This window comes from Carlito syrichta, unplaced genomic scaffold (assembly GCF_000164805.1).
Source record: "Carlito syrichta isolate Samal-C Ts95f unplaced genomic scaffold, Tarsius_syrichta-2.0.1 Scaffold308854, whole genome shotgun sequence".
Taxonomy (NCBI): domain Eukaryota; kingdom Metazoa; phylum Chordata; class Mammalia; order Primates; family Tarsiidae; genus Carlito; species Carlito syrichta.
Genome location: NW_007252950.1, coordinates 704,195 through 730,529, shown reverse-complemented (window position 1 = coordinate 730,529; position 26,335 = coordinate 704,195). Strand labels below are relative to the sequence as shown.

The 26,335-nt window shown below is 37.0% G+C and overlaps 1 protein-coding gene across 2 annotated transcripts in view; it reads right to left on the bottom strand.

Moving 5' to 3' along the window:
* FAM126A (family with sequence similarity 126 member A) overlaps positions 1–26,335 on the bottom strand; it is a 72,541-nt gene that overhangs the window by 27,714 nt on the left and 18,492 nt on the right. For both annotated transcript variants that reach the window (XM_008066196.2, XM_021716646.1), the window contains exons 2-5: positions 16,252–16,330; positions 9,732–9,833; positions 2,096–2,275; positions 436–516 (exon numbers count right to left, since the gene is read on the bottom strand). In XM_008066196.2, coding sequence (XP_008064387.1) covers positions 436–516; positions 2,096–2,275; positions 9,732–9,833; positions 16,252–16,302 — 414 coding nt within the window. In that variant the 5' untranslated portion in view covers positions 16,303–16,330. The remainder of the gene's footprint in view (positions 1–435; positions 517–2,095; positions 2,276–9,731; positions 9,834–16,251; positions 16,331–26,335) is intronic.

The window sequence follows — 26,335 nt, the reverse complement described above, 5'->3', positions numbered from 1 at the left end:
GCCACTGCACTCCAGTCTGGGTGACAGAGTGAGACTCCAACTCAAAAAAAAAACCACAAATGATAAACTTTTAAAAATGTAATTTCAAAAAATCCCACCATGGAAATGTACAGTTGTCTCTAACACACACACACACACACACACACACACACACACACACACACACACACACATCAGTCTTATCCAACAGAGGGAGAGAAAAATATTTCAAAAAGAATACTTTCAATAGATCTCTTACTATCAGATTTTAGTTAAAAGTTTAATGATTTTGATCTTTCATCTTATTTTGGAAATAGTAAATACTTTGTGTGGTGCTTTATACATTTTTAGAGGCTAATAAATTAATCAATTTTATGCTGTAATAACTAGACCATAAATTATGGCAATATCAAAGCTTAGGGTCAATAAACTTACTTTGATAAAAATGTCACTTACTTCATGATACACAGATGGTTTGGATAAAGATGGAATCGTAAAACTCAATACTTTGCTATGTCCTTGTTTGTCAACTATTTCCTACAAAAGTTGAAGAAAATATCTTAAGACACTTATTTTTTAAGCACACATTTAAAAGCTAAATGCAGATTGCTAATTTTTTTTTTAAAAAAGAACTAAGTAGAAAGGAATCGTAAAGTTAATTAATTGATGATACATTTAAAGGTCTAATCCAAGTTCATGTCCATGATGCTCACTGATCTACTTCCAGTTCAACTGACATCTTTCTTTGCTTTGCATCACTATCAGTAAACTTACCCTTAACTGAGAAAAAAATAAAATAAAATAAAGTTAATTGAAATCTTAAAACACGACAAGCTATTATCAGTTCTTCATAAACACCAATCATTAAAATGTATATCCTTTTCCTTTTAAAATATAATTAATATAGTTTTCAGGATGGCTGAGATACAGATACTATATCTTGATCTTCCTTATTAAAAAAAGCTACATTTCCTAGACTAATTAATTATTAAGTATGAAACATATAAAGAAAATGACCTTACATTTAATTTCCATTTTAAAAAGTACAAATTGCCAGGTGCCATGGATCATGCCTGTAATCCTAGCACTTTGGGAGGCTGAGGTGAGAGGACTGCCTGAGCTCAGGGGTTCGGGACTAGCCTGGGCAACTTGGCGAGACCTCATCTCTATAATAAATTTTTAAAAAATTAGCTGGGCATGGTGAAACACACCTGTGGTTTCAGCTACTCGGAAGGCTGAGGTGGAAGGATCACCTGAGCCCAGCAGGTCGAGGCTGCAGTGGCCAGGTGTATGCTACTGCACTCTAGTCTGGATGACAGAGTAAGACTCCAACTCAAAAAAAAAAAAAAAATTGCAGAAACCTTCAGTATCTAGAACATCATACTAATTAATCTACAAACTCTACTAGTCATATAAACTATATGTTAAAAAAAATCAGTGGCAGTGCAGTGTCTCCTGCTTGCAATCCCAGCACTTTGGGAGGCTGAGGTGAGAGGACTGCCTGAGCCCAGGGTTCAAGACCAGCCCAGGCAACTAGGCAACACCTCATCTCTATAATAAATTAAAAAATTAGCCAGACATGGTGGTGCATGCCTGTAGTTCCAGCTATTTGGAAGTATCGCTTGAGCTCAGCAGTAAAGACTGCAGTGGCCATGAGCAAGCCCCTGCACTCCAGCCTGGGGTGACAGTGAGACTCCGACTCAAAAAACAAAGTCAACAGTGTAAACTTGCAGAGTTTATGGAACTGTGAATGATGAATATTAAAGCAGATTTTTCTCCTATATTTTTTGTGGTCAGAAATAGATCATTTATAGGCAATGGACCTTAAGTATAAAAAATTTAAATTGCAGCACTGATATTTTCAGATACTCCTATAAAAGAACTGAAATGGTCTGATTTTCAGCCTTCAATTAATCCATAAATGTATATTTACATAATTATATGCACATTGTGTACCCCGATCCCAATAAAAGTTATATTCAGGAGAATGAACTATGAGTCATTTGATAGGAAACACAAATATTAGTTTTACTAAAATGAAAAGCAGGCGCAAAGGTTGTGTATTAGATTTTGTCAACAACAACAACAAAATTTGTGAACTACGTTAAACACAAACCAAATTGTAAACTCCTAGAAGAAGAGCTTCAATGCATCCGCTGCTATGCACATTTCTGCTGGCTGAGACTGCAAGGTAGCACCAAATCAGTTCTGGGAGAAACTGCAGTGTAAATCGAAGCAGCTCCTCCTCGCCACTGCGATAGAACTCAAAGAGTTGGTGACAGACAGGTTCTAGCAACTGCAAGAGAGACAAAGTGTTAATTCAAAAACCAGGCTGTTTTTGAATGAAACTATTATATGAAACATAAAAGGTTTTCCCAGATTGGGAAATGCCTAAGTTGTAGAAAGGTTCTTTCTTAAATATCCTTTTATCTTGGTAAGATACATGTCAATATATAAATGAGGGGCTACAGGGTTGAAGAAATTGAACTGGGAATCCTGGGAAGTTACTGTCATATATCCCTCCTGAGTGTATAATTAGGCGGCACCTGACAACAATGATTGGCATGTGGGGTGGCGGAATACCTAGAGAGCCCGTACACCTAGATCTCTGTTGTAATTAACCATGGTTCATTGGCCCTGGATAATTTAAACATTGCTGTAATTTTGTTTTAAACATAACTTGGAGCCATCTATAAACATTTCCTCTTCCAGCACACCCCCAATATTATCCAGTTAATAGAGCTGACTGTACCTTTATAACAGACTTCAAAAAAAATGAGAAAGGCAAGATAAGATCCTCTCACAGGCGAGTATTATCTTAAAGTATATACAATGATCACACAAATCATAATATGTCAAGAGATTCACAGGGTACAATTTTCAAGAAAACTATCAGGCTATGTATTATTATATATATTTTCAACAAACCGTACCTCATTAACTTAGAGTTAAGTGAATTTACTATTTTCTACTAATAATAATTATAATAAACAGAAACTATTTTGTAGTGGATTTTTTTTTTTTTTTTGAGATACAGTTTCACTGTCACCCAGGCTAGAGTGCAGTGGCACAATTACAGCTCACTGCAGCTTCCACCCCCTGGCCTCAAGTGATCCTCCCACCTTAGTCTCCCGAGTCACCTGTAGTGACACTACAGGTGCCCACAAACATGCCTAGCTAATTTTTAACTTTTTGTAGAGACTAAGTCTCACTGTGTTGCCCAGGATGGTCTCAAGTGACCCTTCCACCTCGGCCTCCCAAAGTGCTGGAGTTACAGGAGTAAGCCACTGCACCCACACAGTTGTTTTTATTTCAAATAAAGCCTTAAAACATGGAACCAACCATGCTGCCCATTGAAGCTGGACTGGATTTTTAAAAATGTGGTACATATACACAATGGAATATTACACAGCCATAAAGAAGGACAAACATGGACTTCGCAGCAACTTGGATGTATTTAGAGTCTATCATACTCAGTGATCTATCACAGAAACAAAGAACAGAGTACCATATGTTCTCTCACTCATAAGCGAAACTTGAACAATTATCATAATACTATAAGAAAAAGATTGGCAGTAGTAGGAAACAGGGGAAGGGGGGGTGGGACTGGCAGATGAGGGAAACCGCCAGAGAAGGGAGGGGCACACCTCATCAACAAGGGTACTTGCACAATGAACATTTGTATACCAAACCCTGAATTGTACCCCACATCTTTAAAATAAAAAGATATAAAAATAAAATCTTAAACTATGATATATAAAGTAAACTGAGTAAATTAAAGTCAATATTATTTATAAAAGTTATAACAAAATTTATACACCAACAAGCATTGACTAAGTCAAACTAGTCTGTCTTACTGAAAAAATTATCCAAGCTTTTTTTTTTTTTTTTTTTTTTTGAGTTGGAGTCTCACTCCATTGCCTAGGCTGGAGTGCAGTGACACACTCATGACCACCGCAGCCTCAACCTGCTGGGCTCCAGCGATCCTTCCGACTCAACCTTCCACGAGTCGGAACAACAGGCACGGACTACCATGCCCAGCTGATTTTTAAAAAAATTTTATTGTAGAGACGAGGTCTCACCAAGTTGCCTGAACTGGTCTCGAACCCATGGGCAATCCACTCGCCTTGACCTCCCAAAGTGCTGAGATTACAGGCTGAGCCACCAGGCCCGGTCAAAATTATCCAACTTCTGACAGTTAATCTTCCACAAGGAGTATTTTTTCCACTCTCAAAATGGTCATTAGAGGGAAAAAGGTATGTACTGTGGCTATGGGAAGATAAGAGAAAACCAAAGGGGTAGCAAGCAAAGTCACCCCATTCATAGGCAGCAAGAAAAGTTTTTAGGGTAGGAATTTGGAAAAATGGGATTAGAGATTGCTGGAAGAAAGGCTGATCAAGGATGTTTAGCTTTCAAGGTGGAGTTTTAAAAAGTGTCTTTGTGGATCAGCATCAATTAGTCTTGCAGTGTGGCGTAACATCCCTCATCTCAAAATCCCTGGGAATGCACTGACCAAATCAATTGATATGGTTTAACAAATATCTGCAAAATTATGAAACCTCATTTGAAAATTTATTCAAGACATTTACATGAGCATGTAATTTTAATCAAAACATACTTTATAACCAGTTAAAAATGCAAAATAAAGAGAGCTTTTGCCTTAGGAAAGTAGAACTGAATGAAAACAGATTCAAAGGGGAGGTAGGAATATGTTGCAACAAGATTAGAAAAAATTATGCATTTTAAACCAACACAGATAAACACCAATATATGTGCAGTGTTTTACAGCTTGCAAAGGTCTTTCACATACATGAACCTGTTTGATTCCTATAACACTGTATAGCAGAATATGATTATCCATGCTTTCCACATAAGGAAATTGAGACAAAGAGGCTGTCTATCCAACATGACCAAAATCACAAGGTTCTTAAGTGTCTGAACTGGAGCCAGGTCTCCTAACTCCTTTACATACATATCTGAAAAATGTCAAAAAATAAATAAAGTGATGCACGATGTGGGAAATATAGGCAGTGTTTGATATAACTAGTCTGAATATATTTGAGGCAAGCAATGGAGTATTATAAAATGTGCTGTGTTTCTAGTGTCCGGGTTGCATTTTCAAATGTATTTTCTTGTGGAAACATTGTCATATATGGCGGTTATGTTTTACTGTACCATTAAGAGAGAACTGCACTTCAAGTATATTTTTATGTGGTAAATAGGTGTTTTATGGGTCAGATGAGAACCTAATCACCAACTATCTTCTCTCCATTCTAAAATACATTGAGTTCTAAAACAACTAAGCTACACATAAATTTTTACAACAATCCATTAATAAGTAAAAAGTCTGTATCCGAAAAGAGATTTCTAGTGGTAACTGGAATGTCACACAAACATGCTCTTTAACAACTAAGTAGTGAAAATGTTCTCTGATGACTAAGCAAGGGAAGAGTCAAGTTTAGGCAAATTTAGAAAAGAAAACTTGTAAAAAAAAATTAGCTAGGCATGGTGGTAAGGTTACAATGAGTTATGATTGTGCCACTATACTCTAGCCTGGGGGAGATACAGCAGTCCCTGTCACAAAAAAAGAAAAGTTGGAAGAACACTAGTATTCAGGTAACAGCAGCAAATGGTACCTGACCTCCCTCGCTCTGGACTCCCTACTCCTAGAACCTCAAGGAGACTTTTTGTGGCTCTTTCAAAAACTAGCTGGCTTCATAACAGAGTTGGGCATTGTTAGCTTCTCCTCATATGCCTATCTGAAAGTTACAGTCAATTAAAAGAACCATTTGAGCAGACTGCATTGTACCCATATAAACTGCCTTTCTATAAGTTTCTTGAACATACCACATACACCTATCTCAGGTACAAAGGGTCTTTGTACCTGAGATAGTTTCTGTTTCCTTCTCCTAGAAAACTCGTCCCTGATTTTTTCTCTCTCTCTAATTTATTCAGATCTTGACTCAACTATTACCTTCTTTAGTCCCAACCCATACTTCCCCTGCTTCACTTTGTTCATCCTCATAGCTGACACAGCATTGCACATTTAGGTATTTGTTCAATGTCCATCTCAACTATTAGAATGCAAGTCCTAATCCATAAAATCAAAAATTTAGTCTACTTTGTTCTCTGCTATATTCTTAAGTGGTTCCTGGTACATTATATGTGTTCAGTAAATATTTATTAAATGAAAAAAACTGAATAATGAAAAAGTATTATTGGTATATAAAATCCAAATGTCAAATTAACTAAACTTCCAATAACACCAGAAACAATGTCCCAAATTTCAAAAGAAGACAATGATATCAATTCTTTAGAAATATTTCCAAATTCAAGAGACATGAATAAACACTTCTCAAAAGAAGATACACAGGCAGCCAACAGACATATGAAGAAGTGATCAGTCTCACTAATCATCAGAGAAAAGCAAACCAAAAACACACTGAGATACTACCTAATCCAGTAAAAATAGCCATCATTAATAAAACAAACAACAACAGATGCTGGCAAGGATGTGGAGAAAAAGGAACGCTTCTACACTGCTGGTAGGAATGCAAACTAATGCAGCCTCTTTGGAAGACAGTGTGGCAATTTCTGAAAGAATGAAATTGATTTTCCATATGACCCTGCAATTCCCCTATTGAGAATATACCTGGAAGAACTCAAATCATTCTACAAAAAAGATACCTGCACACGCATGTTTGTTGCAGCTCTATTCACAATAGCAAAAACATGGAACCAACCATGCTGTCCATCAAAGCTGGACTGGATAAAATAAAATGTGGTACATATACACAATGGAATATTATGCAGTCACAAAGAAGGACAAACATATGGAATTCACAACAACTTGGATGGACCTAGAGTCTACCATACTCAGTTGTCTATCACAGAAACAAAGAACAGAGTACCATATGTTCTCATTTATAAGCAGACCTTGAACAATTATCATTAATACTATAAGAAAGGGATTGGTAGTAGTGGGAAACTGCCAGGGGAGGGAGGGGCAAACCTCATCAACAAGGGTACCTGCATAATGAACATTTGTATACCTAACTCTGAATTGTACCCCATATCTTTTAAATAAAAACAAAACCAAAATGAAATATTTCCAAATTAAGACACAAAATATTTTGGGGTTTTTTTTTTTGTTTATTTGTTTTGTTTTGTTTTTGAGTCAGGGTCTCACTGTGCCATCCAGGCTGGAATGCAGTGGCATAATTACGGCTCACCGCAGCCTCAACCTACTGGGCTCAGGCAGTCCTTCCACCTCAACTTCCCGTTAGCTGGGACTACAGGTACATGCCACTACGCTCAGCTAATATCTGAATTTTTATAGGGATGAGGTCTTGCTATGCTGCCTAGGCTGGTGAGACACAAAATGTTCTAAACAGCAAAAGGGAGGAAACGATGCTAAAGTAGATTACACTGTTATATTTTAGAAGTACTTCCAAACATATTTGAAAGAATGAGTTGTCTTTTAAGGGTACAGAATACACACTGGCTTTACCACATGAATCAAAATAAAAACACAAAACAAACTTACACACAAGATCTCCTAAACCAGTGATTCTGAAAATGCAGTCCATGGACTGAGGACCATCCACAAACTGTTACCAACAACATAATTACAGAAATTGAGAGGAAACATTTAGAAACCTACAATAAATCAAAAATTAGCCAGGCGTGGTAGCACACGCCTGTAGTTCCAGCTACTTGGAAGGCTGAGGCGGAAGGATCGCCGGAGCCCAGCAGGTCGAGGCTGCGGTGGCCGGGAGCGGCCACTGCCCTCCAGTCTGGGCGACAGAGTGAGACTCCAACTCAAAAAAAAAAAAAAAAAAAAAGAAACCTTTATAGCAACTTGATATTGCCGCAATATCCAAGTGGGTGATGAGCAGACTTAGTGATCAGTTAGGGATTAAAAAATTTGTATGGTGTGAGTAGAGTATTAGTATTGTACATTGGACATACATATTGGCCTGTGACAGATTAGAATTGATTTTAGTGGTCATTCACCACAAATCGTTTGAGAAATATCGCTCTGAATGATTTGAACTATATTCATTAGAGTTGCCTGAATAAAAAGAATGCTATAAACTAAACTAGCCAATCAGAAATCTATCCTACAAATTCTTTCCAAAGTAACCTGGTTAATATATGCTTCATCAGAGAAATAATTTTTAAGCCTTTCAAAAATCATAAACAAGATTTAATTTGCTTTAAAAATGCACATAGCTATACTTACCTGGTAAGACAATTCTAAAATAAACATGGAAAACCTTAAGACACCTTCCACCCAAATACTTTAAAAAGTAAAACCCTTCAAGAAAACAGCCAACTCATACATTCTATGCAAAAGAAGAAGTTTTAGGGAAGAGGAAGAGACAAGCCAAGCACAATTGTTAAATTCAGTTATTCCAGTTAAAGTTTCTTGGCTTGTCAATAAAATCTCTTCTCCCTTCAGCACCGAAAATTCATGATGCACTTTATAGCATAATCAGTAGAAGCTGCGCTATTCCACATCTTCTCCAAAAGAGGCTAACAACCAAATAACAAAGGAACCTTCCTCACTGTGGCAGTTTCATCCCAAAGGTATGTAGATGTACACAGCACTGGACTCCAGGAAATGCTACCCTATCTCTGAGTGTAGTGTTAGAACCTCTCACATCACCCACCAAACTCAGATTCAAAAGGAATTATGCATCTCAGATCTTCCTCTTCCCCGACGCCACCTCTTTCTATTCCCCCAACACTGCCCAAGTGTGAGTTCTCAACAGATTCCTCCCAGGCTGTTGTCATAGACAACTTCCTGGTCTTCTTGCTTTCAACTTTCCCATTCACCAATCTATCCTCCACATAGCCACCTTCCTAAAACAATAATCTGACAAAAAGTCTAAACTGCTTAAGTGGAATTTGAGGTCCATCAAGGTGATGACCTAAACCTACTTTCCAGGCACAGTTCCTACCACAGCTTTGCCTTCTCTAGTTAATTACTGTACTAGCCTATGCACTTTATTCCAAGTGCCAAGCCTTTTTATTTTCCATGCTGTTTCTAATTCTTTTCTATGTCTACTATGAATGGTGGGATTTCCCAGCAACAGAATCTGAAGTACAGACTATTTTATCACCATCAAACCAAGTGGCTATATGGGGGGAAAAGAGAGAGAGAGATGCAGGGTGAAATGAAGAGGAAGGATTGGTAAGGGCAATAGCCAGACTAAACAATTTGCCATTCGTTAAACATCTTGTACTTTCTCAGGCCTCCATATACTATCCCCACTTTGTGGAATGTTCTTTTACCCTGCCACCTGGAAAACTTGTTTATCCATAGACAGTTAAATATTGTCTTGAAACCATGTGCTTACTTATTTTTTTCCCCCCTTCTCTTCCAGGACAAAGACCATGCGCTATTCAATTTGATTCTCTATTGCCTAGCAGAGCAGATGGCTCAAAATAGGCATGCAAATATTTGCTGAAATAAAATGAATGTAGTGACCCAGACTTTTCTAAGGTAAATCCAGAGAGAGAGAGAGAGAGAGAGAGAGAGAGAGAGAATGTTCAAGGAGATCACTTTTGGAATATAGCAAGAATTCTGTGTCTTAGCTTGGGAAATGGTACATTGGAGTTCATTTCATTATTGTTCTTTACATGCATACATTTAAACATATACATTTTCTACCCTTTTATAAGGTTATATCTCACAAGAAAAAATTAAAAATACTATGAATGCAATAAACCATAAGAGTACTTACCTCACTCTGTGGCTCCTGGATAACTTTATAGATAGATGAAACTAAAGAATTCTTGTCTTTCAAATTTGTGGCATAATTTGGTAAAGATGTTTCTGGTAGTGTCTAAACAAATTTAAAAAACATATATTTTATTTTTATGTAATTCCAGAAGAGGCAAATCCATAGAGACAGAAAGTAAAATAGTTGCTGCCAGTGACTGCACAGGAAAGGAAAACTTGAGACTGGAAGTGACTAACAGGTTCAGAGTTTCTTTTTGGGATGATAAAAATGTCCTGAATTAGACTCTGGAGTTGGTTGCAAAACCTTATAAATATACCAAAACCAGTGTATTTTTATCTTAAAATAGTGAATTTTATGCTAGTTTAATTATATCTCAATAAAAAATTCAAAATAAGCCGGGCTCAGTGGCTCAGCCTGTAATCCCGTGCCTTTGGGAGGCTGAGGTGAGTGGATTGCCTGAGCCCACGGGTTCGAGACCCGCCTGGGCAGCAAGACCTCATCTCTACAATAAATCAAAAAATCAGCCGGGCGTGGTAGCGCATGCCTGTAATTCCAACTACTTGGAAGACTGAGGCGGAAGGATCACCGGAGCCCAGCAGGTGGAGGCTGCGGTGGCCGGGAGCGGCCACTGCACTCCAGTCTGGGCAACAGAGTGAGACTCCAACTCAAAAAAAATAATAATAATTCAAAATAAAACAAAAACTATGTTTATCCCTTATATCTTTGCAGCATTATATAAGCTATATATCTCATTAGCTGTATTGGCCCTGCTTCTTTATAAATATGTTATATAAGAATCTGATGTTTCAACCTAAAAGCCACAGGAGATCACAGTAACTTCAGAGTTACATATTGTGAGCGTTAAGCTTGGTAAGGCTATTCTACTTTAGCAATTAGGGAGAAAATGTAAAGATTTCAAACTAGAGAAAAATATATCCACACTACCAACAAACTAGTTTTCCTAGTACCATTTAAAATATGAACAACTCATCACAGCTTGACAGCACTACTTAGTGACCAGAGAAGAATGGGAAGAGATAAAAACTCTGGGAGCAAGAAAGATGATTTGGGGATATAGTAGGGAAAACTGAAAGAAAAAGCCAAAACACTCCATTATAACAAATGATAAAAACCTATTCTTCTGGAACATACCTTCTTCTTATCAATATCTGTCTTCCAAGTCATTATTCTTTCTCACCTAAGTTACTTTCTTCAAACAATCAATGCAGGAGATACATGCCTCGAGACATTCCTAAGTCATTTCAAAATATACACTATTTCTTATGTCCCATATCCTCATATTTTAAGATTTAATATAAGCTATGGTTTGTGCACATTGATGTATGTATACATAAATAGGCAAAGAAAACTAAACAGTATAAATTTTTATAAGATATATGATGCATTTTTACTGTGAGCTCCTTGAGGGGAAGAACTGTCTTTTCATCTCTCCAGCCACAACACTCAGCACAAGGCCTTGTGCTCAAACCTTTGCTGAGGAAACTCATTATAAATGAACAAAATAAGAAATAAAAATTGTCACTGTTTACACTTCAGCAGATTCTTTAAAAGTAGGTCATATTTCACCTTAGGGTATATAAGTGAATAGATTCTTTTTTAAACTTAATAAAAGTTTTGTTTACCAGAATGGTAAGTAAATATGAACTATCTGCTAACCTTTCACCATTCTCCAGCACGCACACACACACAAAGTTTTATTGCAACTGCTTATATAAAGAAGAGATTAGGGCATTCTTCAATATTTCAAAAGCATGTAACAAAAGATCTCCAGGCAACATTCCATTTCCGTCATTTGATCAAGAGTAACCTAGTACTGGAGGAATTTATATAAAAGGGAATAATAGTCAAATAAATAGAAGAGTTCTAATCCCATGAATAGAAACGAGCCTAAGTTATATATAATATACATTCTATATATATGAAAAACACATTTTATTTGTATATGTCTAATATATATACCTAACTATATATGTGTTTAATATAAGTGCCTAACTATAAAAATTTAAGGATAAATGGATTGAAGTATAACTCCTTTAAAATTATTAGTGAATAGAAAGATTATTATAATTATATATTACTAATTATCTAGGCTAAGACTGGAACATTCATTTAAAACATGAGTTACAAGTTTCAGCTCATATGTCAATTGACCCTCGAGGTAATAAATTTTCTGTGAAATAGTCAAAGGCAAAAGGACAGCACTTTTCAGGAAAGACAAACTCTAGAAAATACCCTGGACCTAGGCTACCACCACTCGATGAAAGGAAGGGCATCCTAAAAATTATTGCAGTAACTATTGAGCTCTACTCACAATTCTGTCATTATTTCATTTTATGAATGTGGGAAAAGTTATTTTTGTCTACAGAAATGAAGAAAACGTAACTACTGTGTTTATGAATGGTGCCTTGAAAAACTTAAGATCTAAAAGGTCCAAATGAATGTAAATACTGCTACAGCAAACATTCAAATTTTCTAGCACTGTACTAATTCAAAGGTACTGGCCATCTTAAATACCAGCTAAGCTTTCTCACATTTCAAAGGCAAAACTGGAAATGAAAAGTAATAATGGAAAACTATGTTGGGAAATTATTCTTGGCAAAATTTGAAGAAGACAGATGCTTCGCACTAAAGTGTCATTTGGCAGATGGTTTTTTAAAAATGTAAGGAGGTGATATGGGTTGAGTGGAAAAGAATTAATGAAGATGGACAGATGGGTGAAGAACCAATAAATAAAACAAAAGCTCAACAACATCACATATAAAGACCTGATTTTGAGGTACATATTGCAATTCAGTGACTTATCAGAAAAATAAAAAAATTAGAAGTCTGGAAATTTGCTAGATAAATCTACACACACAATATTAAGAAAACACAATACAATCTGAAAGACATTTTACAAATAAATCTTTGAAAAGACAGAGCTTGAACTATTCTTGAAATCTTAAAATAAGGAAGTCCTACTCTAATCACTTTGTTGATATATAAAGAAAATACTAAAGAGAATGCATAGCTGGAGCAAATACTAAATAATTTTACCAAAAAAGGCTAAAATTTTTTATTAATTTTAAAAATTCAAAACAAAAGCTTTGCACAAAGTAATTGTGTTGTCTCTATACACTCAAGAGACTGTTGAGTGAGGTTATAAGGTTAGAAGTTCAGTGACTATGGAACAGTGTAGAGCTAAAAATCATCTTCACAAATCACCCCAGTGATGAAGCTACTGAGACCTGGGGAGGCTAGGTGACGTCATAAAACCACTCAGTGAGAGAATTAGGATTAGGTCAAAGGATTTCTGACTGTCAACCCACTCAATTAATCATAATGATCTTGACTTAATTAGTATCATGGTTATTAAACAACTAAGCAGAAGCATTTCTAAATATATTTGTATATTGATAAACATATATGTACACATACATATGTATATGTATGTCTATATATGTATGTACCCCAAAACTTCCTTTCTTAAATATTTTAACAAAAATATGTTTAACATCACATATCATTTCAAAAGACAAGTTACTCTAAACTTAAAAGATATGTTTCCAAGCACTTTTCTATTTTCTATTACCTCTGGCATGCTGTTGATTTTGCCTGATAATCTTCTCTTTATCAAACACAGAGCTGAATTTAACACACATTAACACAATTCAAAATAACACTCAAAATAATTCTCAAGAGTGCTTACCCAGTTAACCAAGGAAGAGGAAATTCACTCCTTTGAATTGGCTATAATATAGACTTGAAGGTAATTTAAAACATTTGTGATAGCAAGTGGATTGAAAACTGAGCAAATGTAATCTTGCAGGTGGGTAGTAAATTAAACCACTTTTTATTTGATGTGGGCCATGATTTCACTCCCTCCTCCCAATGGAAGTTTCCCTACTCTTGCATTAAATTCATGGAAAGTTGTAATAAAATATTGCTAGCTAGACAATGTGCTATACTGATAAAATATTGCTTAGTTAATACTTTCTATTTATGCATACTACGGTTTCTTTTAGTGGCGCTGACATACTCATTGCTACTCGGGTGCCATTGTTTCTAGGTTCTCTCAGTGAAAAAAAGCTATATATATAGAACTCACGAGTTCACACCAATTCTTTCTATTACAATCCAATACTTAGAATTCTTTCTTGCTTTTCCCCATTCTGTGATTATAATTCCTTTTTCAGAGAGAACTCTAACTCCCATTACTCTTAATATATTTCCTTATTTGTTCAATTAACTTATGGACTCAATGTAACCAGTCTACCAATGTGACCACTCTGGCTGACTCTTCTACATGCCACCTCTGCAACCCTTTGCCCCAAACACCCACTTCTTCAGATACCCACTTCCTCAGGGCATCCTACTGCCAATCCTGCTGCACTGCCCCTCATTCCTCACTACTGCATTTCCTAGGTGTCTACATATGCAAGGCAGGAGGAAAAGGGAATAAACAAACAGGTGAAAAGGGAAGAAAATCAATCATGATTTTCAATTGTTTACCTTAATAGTTTATCCTTCCCTATGATCCACTCTTTAATATGCCATCTTTTCACAACTGGCATCTTAAAGAATGGATAATTGGCTATATTTGCTCTTACAAATTTGACTTCACCTTTTTTTTTTTTGGCTCTAGAGTGCAGTGGCACACTCAGGGCCACCGCAGCCTTGACCTGCTGGGCTTAGGCAATCCTTCTGCCTCAGCCTTCCAAGTAGCCAAAACTTCAGGCATGTGCCACCATGTCCTGCTAATTTTTTGGTTTACTGTAGAGATGAGGTCTCACCAAGTTGCCCAGGCTGATCTTGAACCTGTGGACTCAGGCAATCCTCTCACCTCAGCCTCCCAAAGTGCTGGGATTATAGGCGTCAGTCACCACGCCTGGCTTTGACTTCATTAAACATAAGAATGTCCTAGAGGAAATGGTACTCAACTGTTAAATTTTACAATTTCCACCTACCTGCCAAAAAAATTATAACAAACCCTAGTAAACATTTTTGAAACAAGAAAAAGCTTAAAAATACCTTGAATGCTTATTCACAAAGATAACACAAGCAGAATATAAAGCACATAAAGATTTAATCACACAATTAAAATATGTAGAAAGTCCTAGATACAGCAACTTATGTAGCATTCTACATCACTTTATGATGACTTAGGGAGCTCATGGAAGGATGCTCAATTCATGACTATAAAAGCTGATAAGTAAAAATCTGCCTAGTCCTTTATCAGGATTAGATAACAGAGACAGATAAGATCAAGTGCAAAATTAACAAGAAATATTACTTCTCCCAAAGACACCTTGAAACTGAAAAATGTCTTAACAACCTCCTTTCTTGAGTGACTACTGTTTTCTTACTCACTGAGATGCTTTGCTATCTAAAATCATAGATTATCCAAAAATGTGCTGTATGAACATATATCAGAAAGAATGAAACATCCCACTCTTGGTTTGTCTAAGTCACTTTGACACAGAGAAGCAGACTTGATTTCCAACCCAGGTGCATAGCTACAGGTAAGGAGTTTCTGAACACAACATTCCAAATCTATGTTAACTTTGTCATTTCCAAGATAAAAGGATGTGGGTCCATTTTGAAGTCCTATTGTTGCCCCTGTTACACACTGCCCTTATTTGTTTTTAGTCTCGCAATTGCTTCCTTTAAATTTCACCTAATTTTTTACCATTCCTCCAAATTGCTATAATAATTTTATCTTTTCCTTTCTTTGGTGAGTTGGCCCCATCATGTCTGCTGTGCAACCTCTTACTGCAACAAGTCAATAAGTCTGACATTGTCAGACTATAACTTTGTCCCTAAAGGTCTTGGGCTGATTAGGATGGACAAAATCTAAGTGACAGCTTCAGCTACAACTCTTCGGTTCTGTGGTTCATGATCATGAAGCGCACATAATTATATGTCACACAAGGACAGAGAAAAGTAATTAGCTGGTTTAAGGAGCACAATTTTAGCTATCATAGAGAAGAGTTCATGAGACAGGAAAGCATAAGTTTTATTTTCTTCAACTAATCAAGGATTACACACCCCTTATATAGTCACGGGGTTAGCCAACTAGAGAAAGATCCAGTAGAATAAAGTTGGGCAAATATCTTCCCATCCTCTCCTCATTGTTTACCATGCTCAGTACCACTGCCTTCACCCCTACCCCCACCCGCCCCCACCCCCATACACCACACACTAAATGGAAAGAAACATTTTGACACTAAATCCATGAAGGTCACTGGAGAGTGATATCAACATTCAGAGGCTTTAATCCTTCTTTGCAGTGTTGTCATGAAAGGGGAAAAAAAAGCTCTTTGAACCACTTGGGAGAAAAATGGAATCAATTTCCTAGAAAAGATTACTATGTGTAAATAATTTCTTTTTGAGATTTATTAGAACATATTTCTTCCACAGAAATTTAGTTATTCAGTCATACAAAATGAAAAATTCACAAAATTTAAACCCTAGATAAAACTTTTTTAGAATATAACAGTATTAGAACAGTAAATATTACCTTAAACTCTGACAACCACTCCTCCACAACCCCTTTCTCTGAAGTGAACATCTTTCCACATCTGTTCTAAACCTTCAACCTGAAAATGAATGTAGAAAAATGTTAAAATTTAGAATACATTTTCTTTACAGTCAGATAACTACAGGTAGAGGTAATTCTATTACATTACTTCTTATTTGTGAAGTTAGTCTCAAACATAAATTATTAGATTCATTTCAAATCCAGTGTGTACAAACAAGTCTTAAGAAGTAAGAAAGTGGACAGAAGTATAAATACCACAACATGATTAAATTGCTACTGCAACTTTCATTTAGCTTCCAAGAATGTCCGCTGCACAACATATTGGACATTTTCCCCGAGTTTCAACTAAATACTTTCAAAATGATCACTTATCTTAAGAAAATTGTAGGAAATACTAAAAACTGTGAAAATATAAAATGACAGACATCCAAAAGTGAATTTAGAGAAAGCAATAAAGTAATTTAATTTGCTTATATGTCAGTCCTTTACAATAGTCACTATCTAGGGAAGCCATTTGGTTTCTTGAAAGCTTAATATTCATTTTTTAAAGTAAAAATGAAAATATTCAAGATAATGACCATATCAACACAGTTATTCAAAATACTGGGATTTAATTGGCTATAACTAAGAAAAAAACACGCTAAAGGAAATGCAAAACAGTTTAAGCTGAAACAAAATTTTTGTCAAAGTACAATGTATTTTTCTTCACCCATCCATATATATGGGAGTAGACTTGGAAATCTGCATGAAGGAAAACTTCAGCTCTATTCAAATTTCTGCATTAGGCATCTTAATTTTCATCAGCTTTTTTTTTTTTTTTTTTGAGTCAGAGTCTCACTCTGTTACCCAGGTTGGAGTGCATGCCCATAGCCACGTCAGCCTCGACCTGCTGGGCTCAGGCAATCCTTTCACCCCAGCCTTCCAGGTAGCTGGAACTACAGGTGTGTGCCACCATATCTGGCTAATTTTTTTATTTACTGTAGAGACCAGGTCGTGCCATATTGCCCAGGCTGGTCTCAAACCCCTGGGTTCAGACAATCCTCTCACCTCAGCCTCCCAGAGTTCTGCAATTACAGGCGTGAGCCACTGTGCCCAGCAACCAGCTTTCTAATGTAGTAGAAACAAGGGCAGAATTGCCAAAACCTGAATCCTGATTCTATTACTTACTTGTCGCCATAACCTTGGGCAAGATATTGGCCTTACTTTTTTGTCTGTGAAATATGGATAGCCATAGTACCTATTGTGAGAATTACATTTTAATATGCAAATAAGAGCACTTTTTTATAGTATCTGGAAACAAAGTGTTATTACTACTAAAGAATATTATTAATTCATAAATTCTACTCAGTTGTCTATCAAAATATGTAGATATACCTTAATGAACAACACAGGCTCTTGCCAAAGAATACATTCTAAAGTTTCTGTTCTCTAAATTCCCATTTTTAAAAAAAGTTGAGAAAAATTATTTTCATTCATTCTTTCATACATTTATTCATGAAGGATTACTTGAGTGATATCCATCTTATTTTTAGAATGAAAAATCATTTTATCATTGGATCAAGTCAGACTAGCAGAAAACCACATATTTGTACCATATTACTGAATTTATAGAAATATGTTTGAACAAACTGGGCTTTGGAATTATGTCAAAAATGTTACCCAAAACACTGCTAGATCTTATTTATTCCCCTTGAAAGTCAACAGAGGAGAAAATGCACATCTTTAGTTTTCAGTAACAGGAAAAACTCTCCTTTAGAGTAACTTTTTTTTTTATTATTATTACAGGTACTGTGAGTTTCATAATTAATTCTCTTTGATTCTAATAAAATTGGGAGCCAAAATTTCTGCCTGCCCTAACTCTGTCCACAAAAAAGCAGACCTAGATTAATTTTATTTACTGTCTTATTTTATGTTATTACTCTTATTTTCTCTCTGCCTGTATCTACTTAGTTTTACCCTGCTGTGCAGATTTGTAAAGCAAAGTAAATATACATACACGTAAGTCTTCTTTTAATACATTCCACTGTTTGGTAAATTAGGACAGAAAGTTTTCACAAATAGAACCAAACTCCATTAACTTACATGGAACTGAGGAGGTAATTTTTTATAAAAATTCAAAATAACTGTCTTGTTAAAATTAAAGTTCATTTTTAAAAGATTAATAGGAATCAAGAGGAATATTCAAAGGACCAAGAATAGTCCAGGGCAATCCTAAAGAACAACAACAGAAAGGGAGGACGTGGACACCCAAGTATCAAGGCTTACTATAAAACAAAAACTAGAGTAACTAAACCAGTGGAGCACTGTCTTAAAGGTAGAAAAACAAATCAAACAGAACAGAGTGGCCAGAAACAGACCTACACAAACACGGTCACCTGATTTATGACAAAAGTAACACTGAGATTCAGTGAGGAAAGGACAATCTTTATAATAACTGGACTTAGGTCAACTGGATAGCTACAGATGGAGGAGGAGAAAAAAGCCATAATCCCCTAGCTCATACCATATGCAAAAACAGTTCCAGTTGGATCACAGATATAACTGTGTACAGTAAAACATAAAGCTTTTAGAAGAAAATTTAAGAGAATATTTTCTTTTTTTTCTTCTTAAACAATTATTGTATCTCAAAATACTGATGAACATAGTACTTTTTTCTACAGGTCATTCTATTCTATGATCAGAATTATTCTCTCCTCTAGTGGGCAGTTATTTTGTGTCCCAAAACTTTCTGTAACTATTAAAATAAATGGTTTTCTTTCTTTCTTTCTTTCTTTTTAAAGATGTAGGGCACAATTCAATGTTAGGTATACAAATGGTCACTGTACAGGTAAAGTTCAGGCCTCACTTTAGTCCTTACTCCACCTGGTTTGAGATGAGGTACCTTGATGAAGTGTGCCCCCACCTCCCCTAGCAGTTTCCCACTACTGCCAATCTGTTTTGTAATATTATAATTGTTCAGAGTTGGCTTATGAGTGAATACATGTGGTACTCAGTTCTTTGTTTCTGTGATAGATCACTGAGTTTTATACACTCTAAATCGGTCCAAGTTGCTGTGGAGTTCATAATTTTGTCCTTCTTTATGGCTATGTAATATTCCATCATGTATATGTACTACATTTTTTTTTATTCAGTCCACTTTTGATAGGCAACATGGTTGGTTCCATGCTTCCGCTATTGTGAATAATGCTGTATGTGCAGGTATCTTTTTCATAGAGTGAATTGAGTAACTCTGGGTATATTCCCAGAAAGGGGATTGCTGGGTCATATGGAAGGTTGACTTTTAGCTCTTTTAGGACTACTTTCAATGACCTTGAAGTAGGCAAAGGTTTCTTAAATAAGAGGAACAAAAGCACTAATCAAAAGGGGGGAAAAGGATGAATTGGACTTCATTAAAAATAAGAACTTCTATGCACCAAAAGTATACCATTAGGAGAATGAAAAGGCAAAGCCATAGAGTGAAAGAAGATATTTGCAACTCATATTTAGGAGAAAAGTCTCATATCCAGAACACATAAACAAGTCTTAAAATGTACTCATGTAGTGGCTCATGCCTGTAAACTTAGCACTTTGGGAAACCGAGGCAGGAGGATCACTTGAGGCCAGGAGTTCAAGACCAGCCTAGGCAATATAGAGAGATCTCATCTCTACAAAAAATAAAATAAAATAATTAGCCAGGTGTGGTGGCACTTGCCTGTAGTCCCAGTTACTCAGAAGGCTGAGGCAAAAGGATCACCTGAGCCCAGAGATCAAGACTGTGAGCTGTGATCATACCACTGAACTCCAGATGGGTGACAGAGTAAGACTCTGACTCCAAAAAAAAGGAAAAAAAAAAAATTTTTTTAAAGGCATACAATCCTGTAGGAAAAACAAGACCACGACTTATCCAAATGGACATCTAACACACGAAAGGTGCTCAGTTTTGTTTAATCATCAGGGAAATATCAGTTAAAACCAACAAAGAGTCAGGCACAGTGGCTCTTGCCAGTAATCCCAGAACTTTGGGAGGCCAAGGCGAGAGGACTTCCTGAGCTCAAGGATTCAAGACCAGCCTGGGAAACATGGTGAGAGCTTGTCTCTACAATAAATAAATAAATAAAAAATTTAGCCAGGCATAGTGGCACGTGCCTGTAGTTCCAGCTACTTGGAGGGCTGAGGCAGAAGGATCACCTAAGTCCAACAGGTCGAGGCTGCAGTATCCATAAGAATGCCACCACCCTCCAGCCTAGGTGACAGAGTGAGACTTAAAACAAAACAAAAAACCCATAATGAAATTCACAAAAGTATGGTTAAAACTAAGAGGGAACGGGCTCGGTGGCTCAGCCTGTTATCCCAGCACTTTGGGAGGCCGAGGTGAGTGGATCGCCTGAACCTGTGGGTTTGAGACCAGCTTGGGCAACTTGGCAAGACTTCATCTCTACAATAAATAAATAAATAATTAGCCGGGTGTGGTAGTACGCGCCAGAGGTTCTGGCTACTTGGAAGGCCGAAGCGGAAGGATCACCGGAGCCCAGCAGGCCGACACTGGGGTGGCCATGAGTGGGCCACTGCACTCCAGCCTGGGCGACAGAGTGAGACTCCAACTCAAAAATAAAAATAAATAAAATGAGCTGGGCTCGGTGGCTCAGCCTGTAATCCCGCGCTTTGGGAGGTTGAGGCGAGTGGATTGCCTGAGCCCGCGGGTTCAAGACCCAGCTGGGCAACTTGGCGAGACCACATCTCTACAATAAATTTAAAAAATTAGCTGGGTGTGGTAGTGCACGTCTGTAGTTCCAGCTACTTGGAAGGCTGAGGTGGAAGGATCGCCGGAGCCCAGCAGGTCGAGGTTGCAGTGGCCGGGAGCGGCTACTGCACTCCAGTCTGGGTGACAGAGTGAGACTCCAACTCAAAAAAACAAACAAAAAATAAATAAATAAATAAAATGAAAGAGGGATCATACTAATTGTTGAAAGATATACAACAATATTTAGACACAGCTATCATGAATGCAAACTGATACAATAACTTGGAAGACTCTTTGACAATATCCTCTAAACTCGAATATACACATACTCTATACACCCAGCAATTCTACCCATAAAAACATACTCAACAGAAATGTGGACATATGGTCTCTGAAACATATGTTCAGAAATGTTCAACAGAGCAGTGGTTTTTTTAAATTTAATTTAATCTTAAAGATGTGGGGTAAAATTCAGGATTAAGTAGATAAGTGTTCACTGTACAGGTAAAATTTGGGCCTCCCTCTGGTCCCTACTTTGCCTGGTTTGAGGTCAGGTACTCTTATTGATGTTATGTGTCATCCCCTTCCCTCCCCTGGTAGCATCCTGCCACTGCCAATCCCTTCTTATAGTGTTATAATAAATGTTCAGGGTCTGCTTATGAGTGAGAACATGTGGTGCTCAGTTTTTTGTTTCTGTGATAGATCACTGAGTATGGTAGATTCTAAATCCATCTAAGTTGCTGTGAAGTCCATAATTTTGTCCTTCTTTATGGCAGAGCAGTTTACAAACAAACCAAATGCCCATCAAGAATAGAATGAATATATTATGGTATACTGTACCATTCTATATAACATATAAATATAATTTTGAACGAACAAATTATATGTGTCACAATGTTGGGTAAAAGAAGGCAGACAAAAGAGTACATACTATAGAATTACATTTATATAAATTTCAAGAACTGGCAAAATGAATTAATTATATTAGAAGTTGGGGTAGTGGTTACTTTTGAGGGGTCAACCTCCTGGCTTCTGGTAATACTCTGCTTCTTGATCTAGCTGCTGGTTACACAGGAATCTACATTTGATGAAAATGCACTGAGCTGAACACTCATGATTTGTGCAATTTTCTGGGTACAGGTTATACATTAGTAACATCAGTAAAACCCCAGGCCTCTTCCACTTGTTAGAGATCAAACGGGAGCCCCCCATTGTACAGCCAAGCACACGTGAACACTCACTTGTTTGGGATGCAGGCAAACTCAGAGTAAAATTGTTCCTCCCCATATTTCTTTATCTCCCTCTGCAGAACTCAAAAGGAAGTCTGAGAAACACTTCTTAATCTGAAACTTTCAGTCACACCACCACTGTCTGCTTTAGATCCACAGGACTAAAATAATTATTCCCTTCACCATTATTTATTTCAGTCACCACAAGAAGCTAGGGTCCTAGGTTACACTCTAGTTACACACTAGTCTTCTTAACTGTCTGTACAATCTCTGATTTGCTCCCATCTCCTATCCCATTCTAATTCTAGAAGGAGGGAATACTTCCACTGTGCCCTCTGAAATCTACAGGTTATTCAAGCAAAATCCTCTACATCCTCAACAGTTCTTTGAACGTCGCTTTCTTCTTTTCAAAAGACACTGCTTTCCCTGCATGCAGCCTTTCAGAGACTGGTCGCTTTTCCTCACACAGCCCTGGATGAAACCACTGAGGCTAGAGGTATAGTGCCCTCCTTTCTCCTTATTACTACTCTGGATCATTCTCCCTCTCTCCCCTCAAGCCGTTCCCGCAACGCTGCTTTGAAACTGTCACTGTCATTCATCAATCAATCAATCCACTGCATGGCCTTGTCCCACTCCATCCCTCCCCTTAATTTCTAAATAATCCTAGCTCCTGGCTCACTGTCCCATTTTCAAACAACTCCTGCTAATATATATTCTTGGTGACTTTTTTTTCCTTAAATGCTAAATTCTTAATTCCTAGAAATTTCCTCCAATAATATTGTGATCCTCCCTGCCTCAGCTACTGAATCCTAGGCTCATAACCTATGACCATAACCTAGACCGGCTGTTTTCAAACATTCTGGTCAAGGTCACTTTACATTCTTAAATATTGAGCCAATCCGAAAGAACACCCGATGGCTAAAGTTGGAACAATTTGAGCAACAAAACACATAATGCAGTAAGGAATTATAAAGTATAAAGTAAATATACATGAGTCCATATAATATAAATAAAGGACTAAGTAAATAAATAAGAGAACAGAAGACAAATCTTCTGCACAGAAGAATTCCCAATAATAGTTGAGGCTCCCCTCCAGAAGATAGAGCTTAGTCTTTCTCCCCACGGAGGGTACAGTGGACATAGTAATTCACTTCCAAAAACGAGAATAAGGAAAGGGGAAATAGTAACTGGATAGTGGAGAAACCTGGCAAGCACTGCCTTAACCAGAATTAACATCAGTCATGATGTCATGTGACTATCGTGTACCGCCTAATATGATGTGATAAGAAAGGCAAATTACCTCTGTGGTATTCTTTCCAAAAACTCATAAACCCAGTATATTTATGAAAAAAAATTAGAGGAAACTCAGTTTGAAGGACATTATACAAAATATCTGACCAGTATTCCTCAAATCTGACAGGCCAGGCAAGGTGGCTCACACCTGTAACCTCAGCACTTTGGGAGGCCAAGGAGGGAGATTCACTTGAGCCCAGGAGTTCAAGACCAGCCTGGGTAACATAGCGAGACCTCATCTCTACAAAAAATTTAAAAAAAAAAAAAAAAAAAAAGCCAGGAATGGTGGCATATGCCTATAGTCCCAGCTAGTTAGGAGGCTGAGGCAGAAGGATTGCTTGAGCCCATTAGCCTGGGCTCCAAGATGAGTAACAGCTATGACCAAAGGTATTGCTAAGAACTAGGTAAGGCAAAGAGTAAAGGGACCACAAAATGGAAGGAGTGTTTTTAAAACTTTTCTCTACTAACTAGCAGCAAGAGGCTTTCTACAGTTGCTAACCAACCCTTACATTTCATATCTAATATGTAACCTGCTAACATGTGTGGCAAAGTCTTGATTATATAACTCAGCAGGCTTTGTAAATCTAATTGAACGTCTCAGTTAATATTCAAAATAAACTCTCACATTTTAAAAACCTTTTTCTTCTCAAAGGTAAGAGGAACAAAATTAAAATAAATGTTTCCTTACTGTGCAACTAACTTCCTATTTTTCTCAAATGTGTTCCAGAACAGAATATTTAAAATTATATTAGAAAGCTTCCTAGGAGTCTAGCAAAATTCATCTACACAAAATTAATTTTTATATTTTCAATATAGAATAAAATCTTTTAAAATCCTAGTGTCCTAGTGAGGCACAGTGGCTCACACTTATAATCCCAGCACTTTGGAAGGCAGAGGCAGAGGCAAGAGGACTGCCTGAGCCCAGGGGTTCAAGACCAGCCTGGGCAACTTGACGAGACCTTATCTCTACAATAAGTAAATTAGCCAGGCATGGTGGTACATGCCTGTGGTTCCAGCTTCTTGGAAGGCTAAGGTGGAAGGATCGCCTGAGCCCAGCAGATTGAGGCTGCGGTATCCGTGAGCATGCCACTGCACTCCAGCCTGGGCAACAGAGTGAGACTTCAACTCAAAAAAAACACAAAAACTAGTGTCTTATTCTTCAAGTTCCACATTATATTCTTATCTTTTGGGGGGAGGTGGAGGTTGGTGTCTCACTCTGTCACCCAGGTTAGAGTGCCATGGCACCATCAGGGCTCACCGCAGCCTCGACCTCCTGGGCTCAGGCAATCAGCCTCCCAAGTAGCTAGGACTACGGGAGTATGCCACCAAGCCCCACTAATTTTTTATTTTTTGTAGAGGTGATATCTCACTATGTTGTCTAGGTTTATCTCAAACTCCTGGGCTCAAACAATCCTCCTACCTGGGCCTCTCAAAGTGGTGCGATTGCAGGCGTAAGGCACTGCGCCCGGTCTGTATTCTTATCTTAATCCTAATAATGATTACCAAATTTTATTTTTTAAGTGATGTCAGAGATATACTGCATAATTGTTTTATAAGGAAGACTATAAAAGAACAAATATATTTATAACTTTTACTATGAAACTCTAAAAATTTCCTTATTTCTACTATTATTTTACATCATCCCCTTCATCAAGTACTAACTATAAACTACAATAAAATTTTGTATAACCATTTCCTTTATCATTGAGAAAATCAAGTCTTTATAAATGTATGGATCAACCAAATTTCTATAAATGGATTGTGACACATCACGATGTTTTAAACATCTCTCCTATGCAATGAGGCCATTGCTGTAGTTAAATTAAGCACCACTAGATTACTGAGAATTCTTAGGTGAATTTCAGGAAAATAGAGCACAAAAAAAATGTTTAGATTATGTTGCAAAATAAAAGTAATTCAATCTTGGAGTTTTGCTGCTTAGAAACTGACCAATCAATTAGAGAGTCCTATGAAGAATTGGGGAACCTGTGCTGTTACTTGAAAAGATGCCTGCTGTCTACCTGGGTCACCAAGTGAATACAGCTGCCTCCCAAGGCACAAGGAGAAGGAATACAATTTTTAGGGCCACTAAGAGAGGTGTGGGAAGACTTTCCAAAGGCCCATTACTTAGGTCTATTTTGCCCATAAATCATAAAACAAAGTGTCTGATTATCAAAAACAGAACATAGGTTTTTACTTAAGAAAATGTTTTTTGACTAAAGCATCTTTTGCCTACCCCAAGAACAAATAAGACCATGTTGGGCTATCAATGTCAACCAGCTCAGTAAATTTCTGTTGGAAAAGTCAGGACAATTAGGAGGTAGATAGCAATCTTCATTTTCCATTCCCATTTTCCTACTCTTCTCAAATTCTCCATGACTTCAGAAGAATATTTTGTCCACAGGAAGGGTATCTGATTTAAACTCATAAGAGAAGCTAGGAAAAACGATTTTTCAGTAACCATGTTGGCCAAGAGAATAGCAGTGAATACAATGCTGTGAAACTTCGGAGTTACTTGGATTTCTAAGAGAGTCTTTGCAAATATTCTTTTTTCTTTTCTTTTTTTTTTTTTGAGCTAGCAGGTCACATGCCATTTATTGACAAGTTGGATTTCTTTCAGATAAAAACTGCCAGAATGGTGGGATCTCTGGGAACCATGGCACTGAGATGAGAACTTCTTGATGAAGCATTAACAGAACACATGCCTCAGTGGTTCCACGTTTTTTTTTTCAAATTTTTTCAAATAAAAATTGTATAACAATTTTAAAGTTTAAAATTGTGTTAGTAATTACAAAGTTCAGAGTTCAGCTCAGAGAGTATA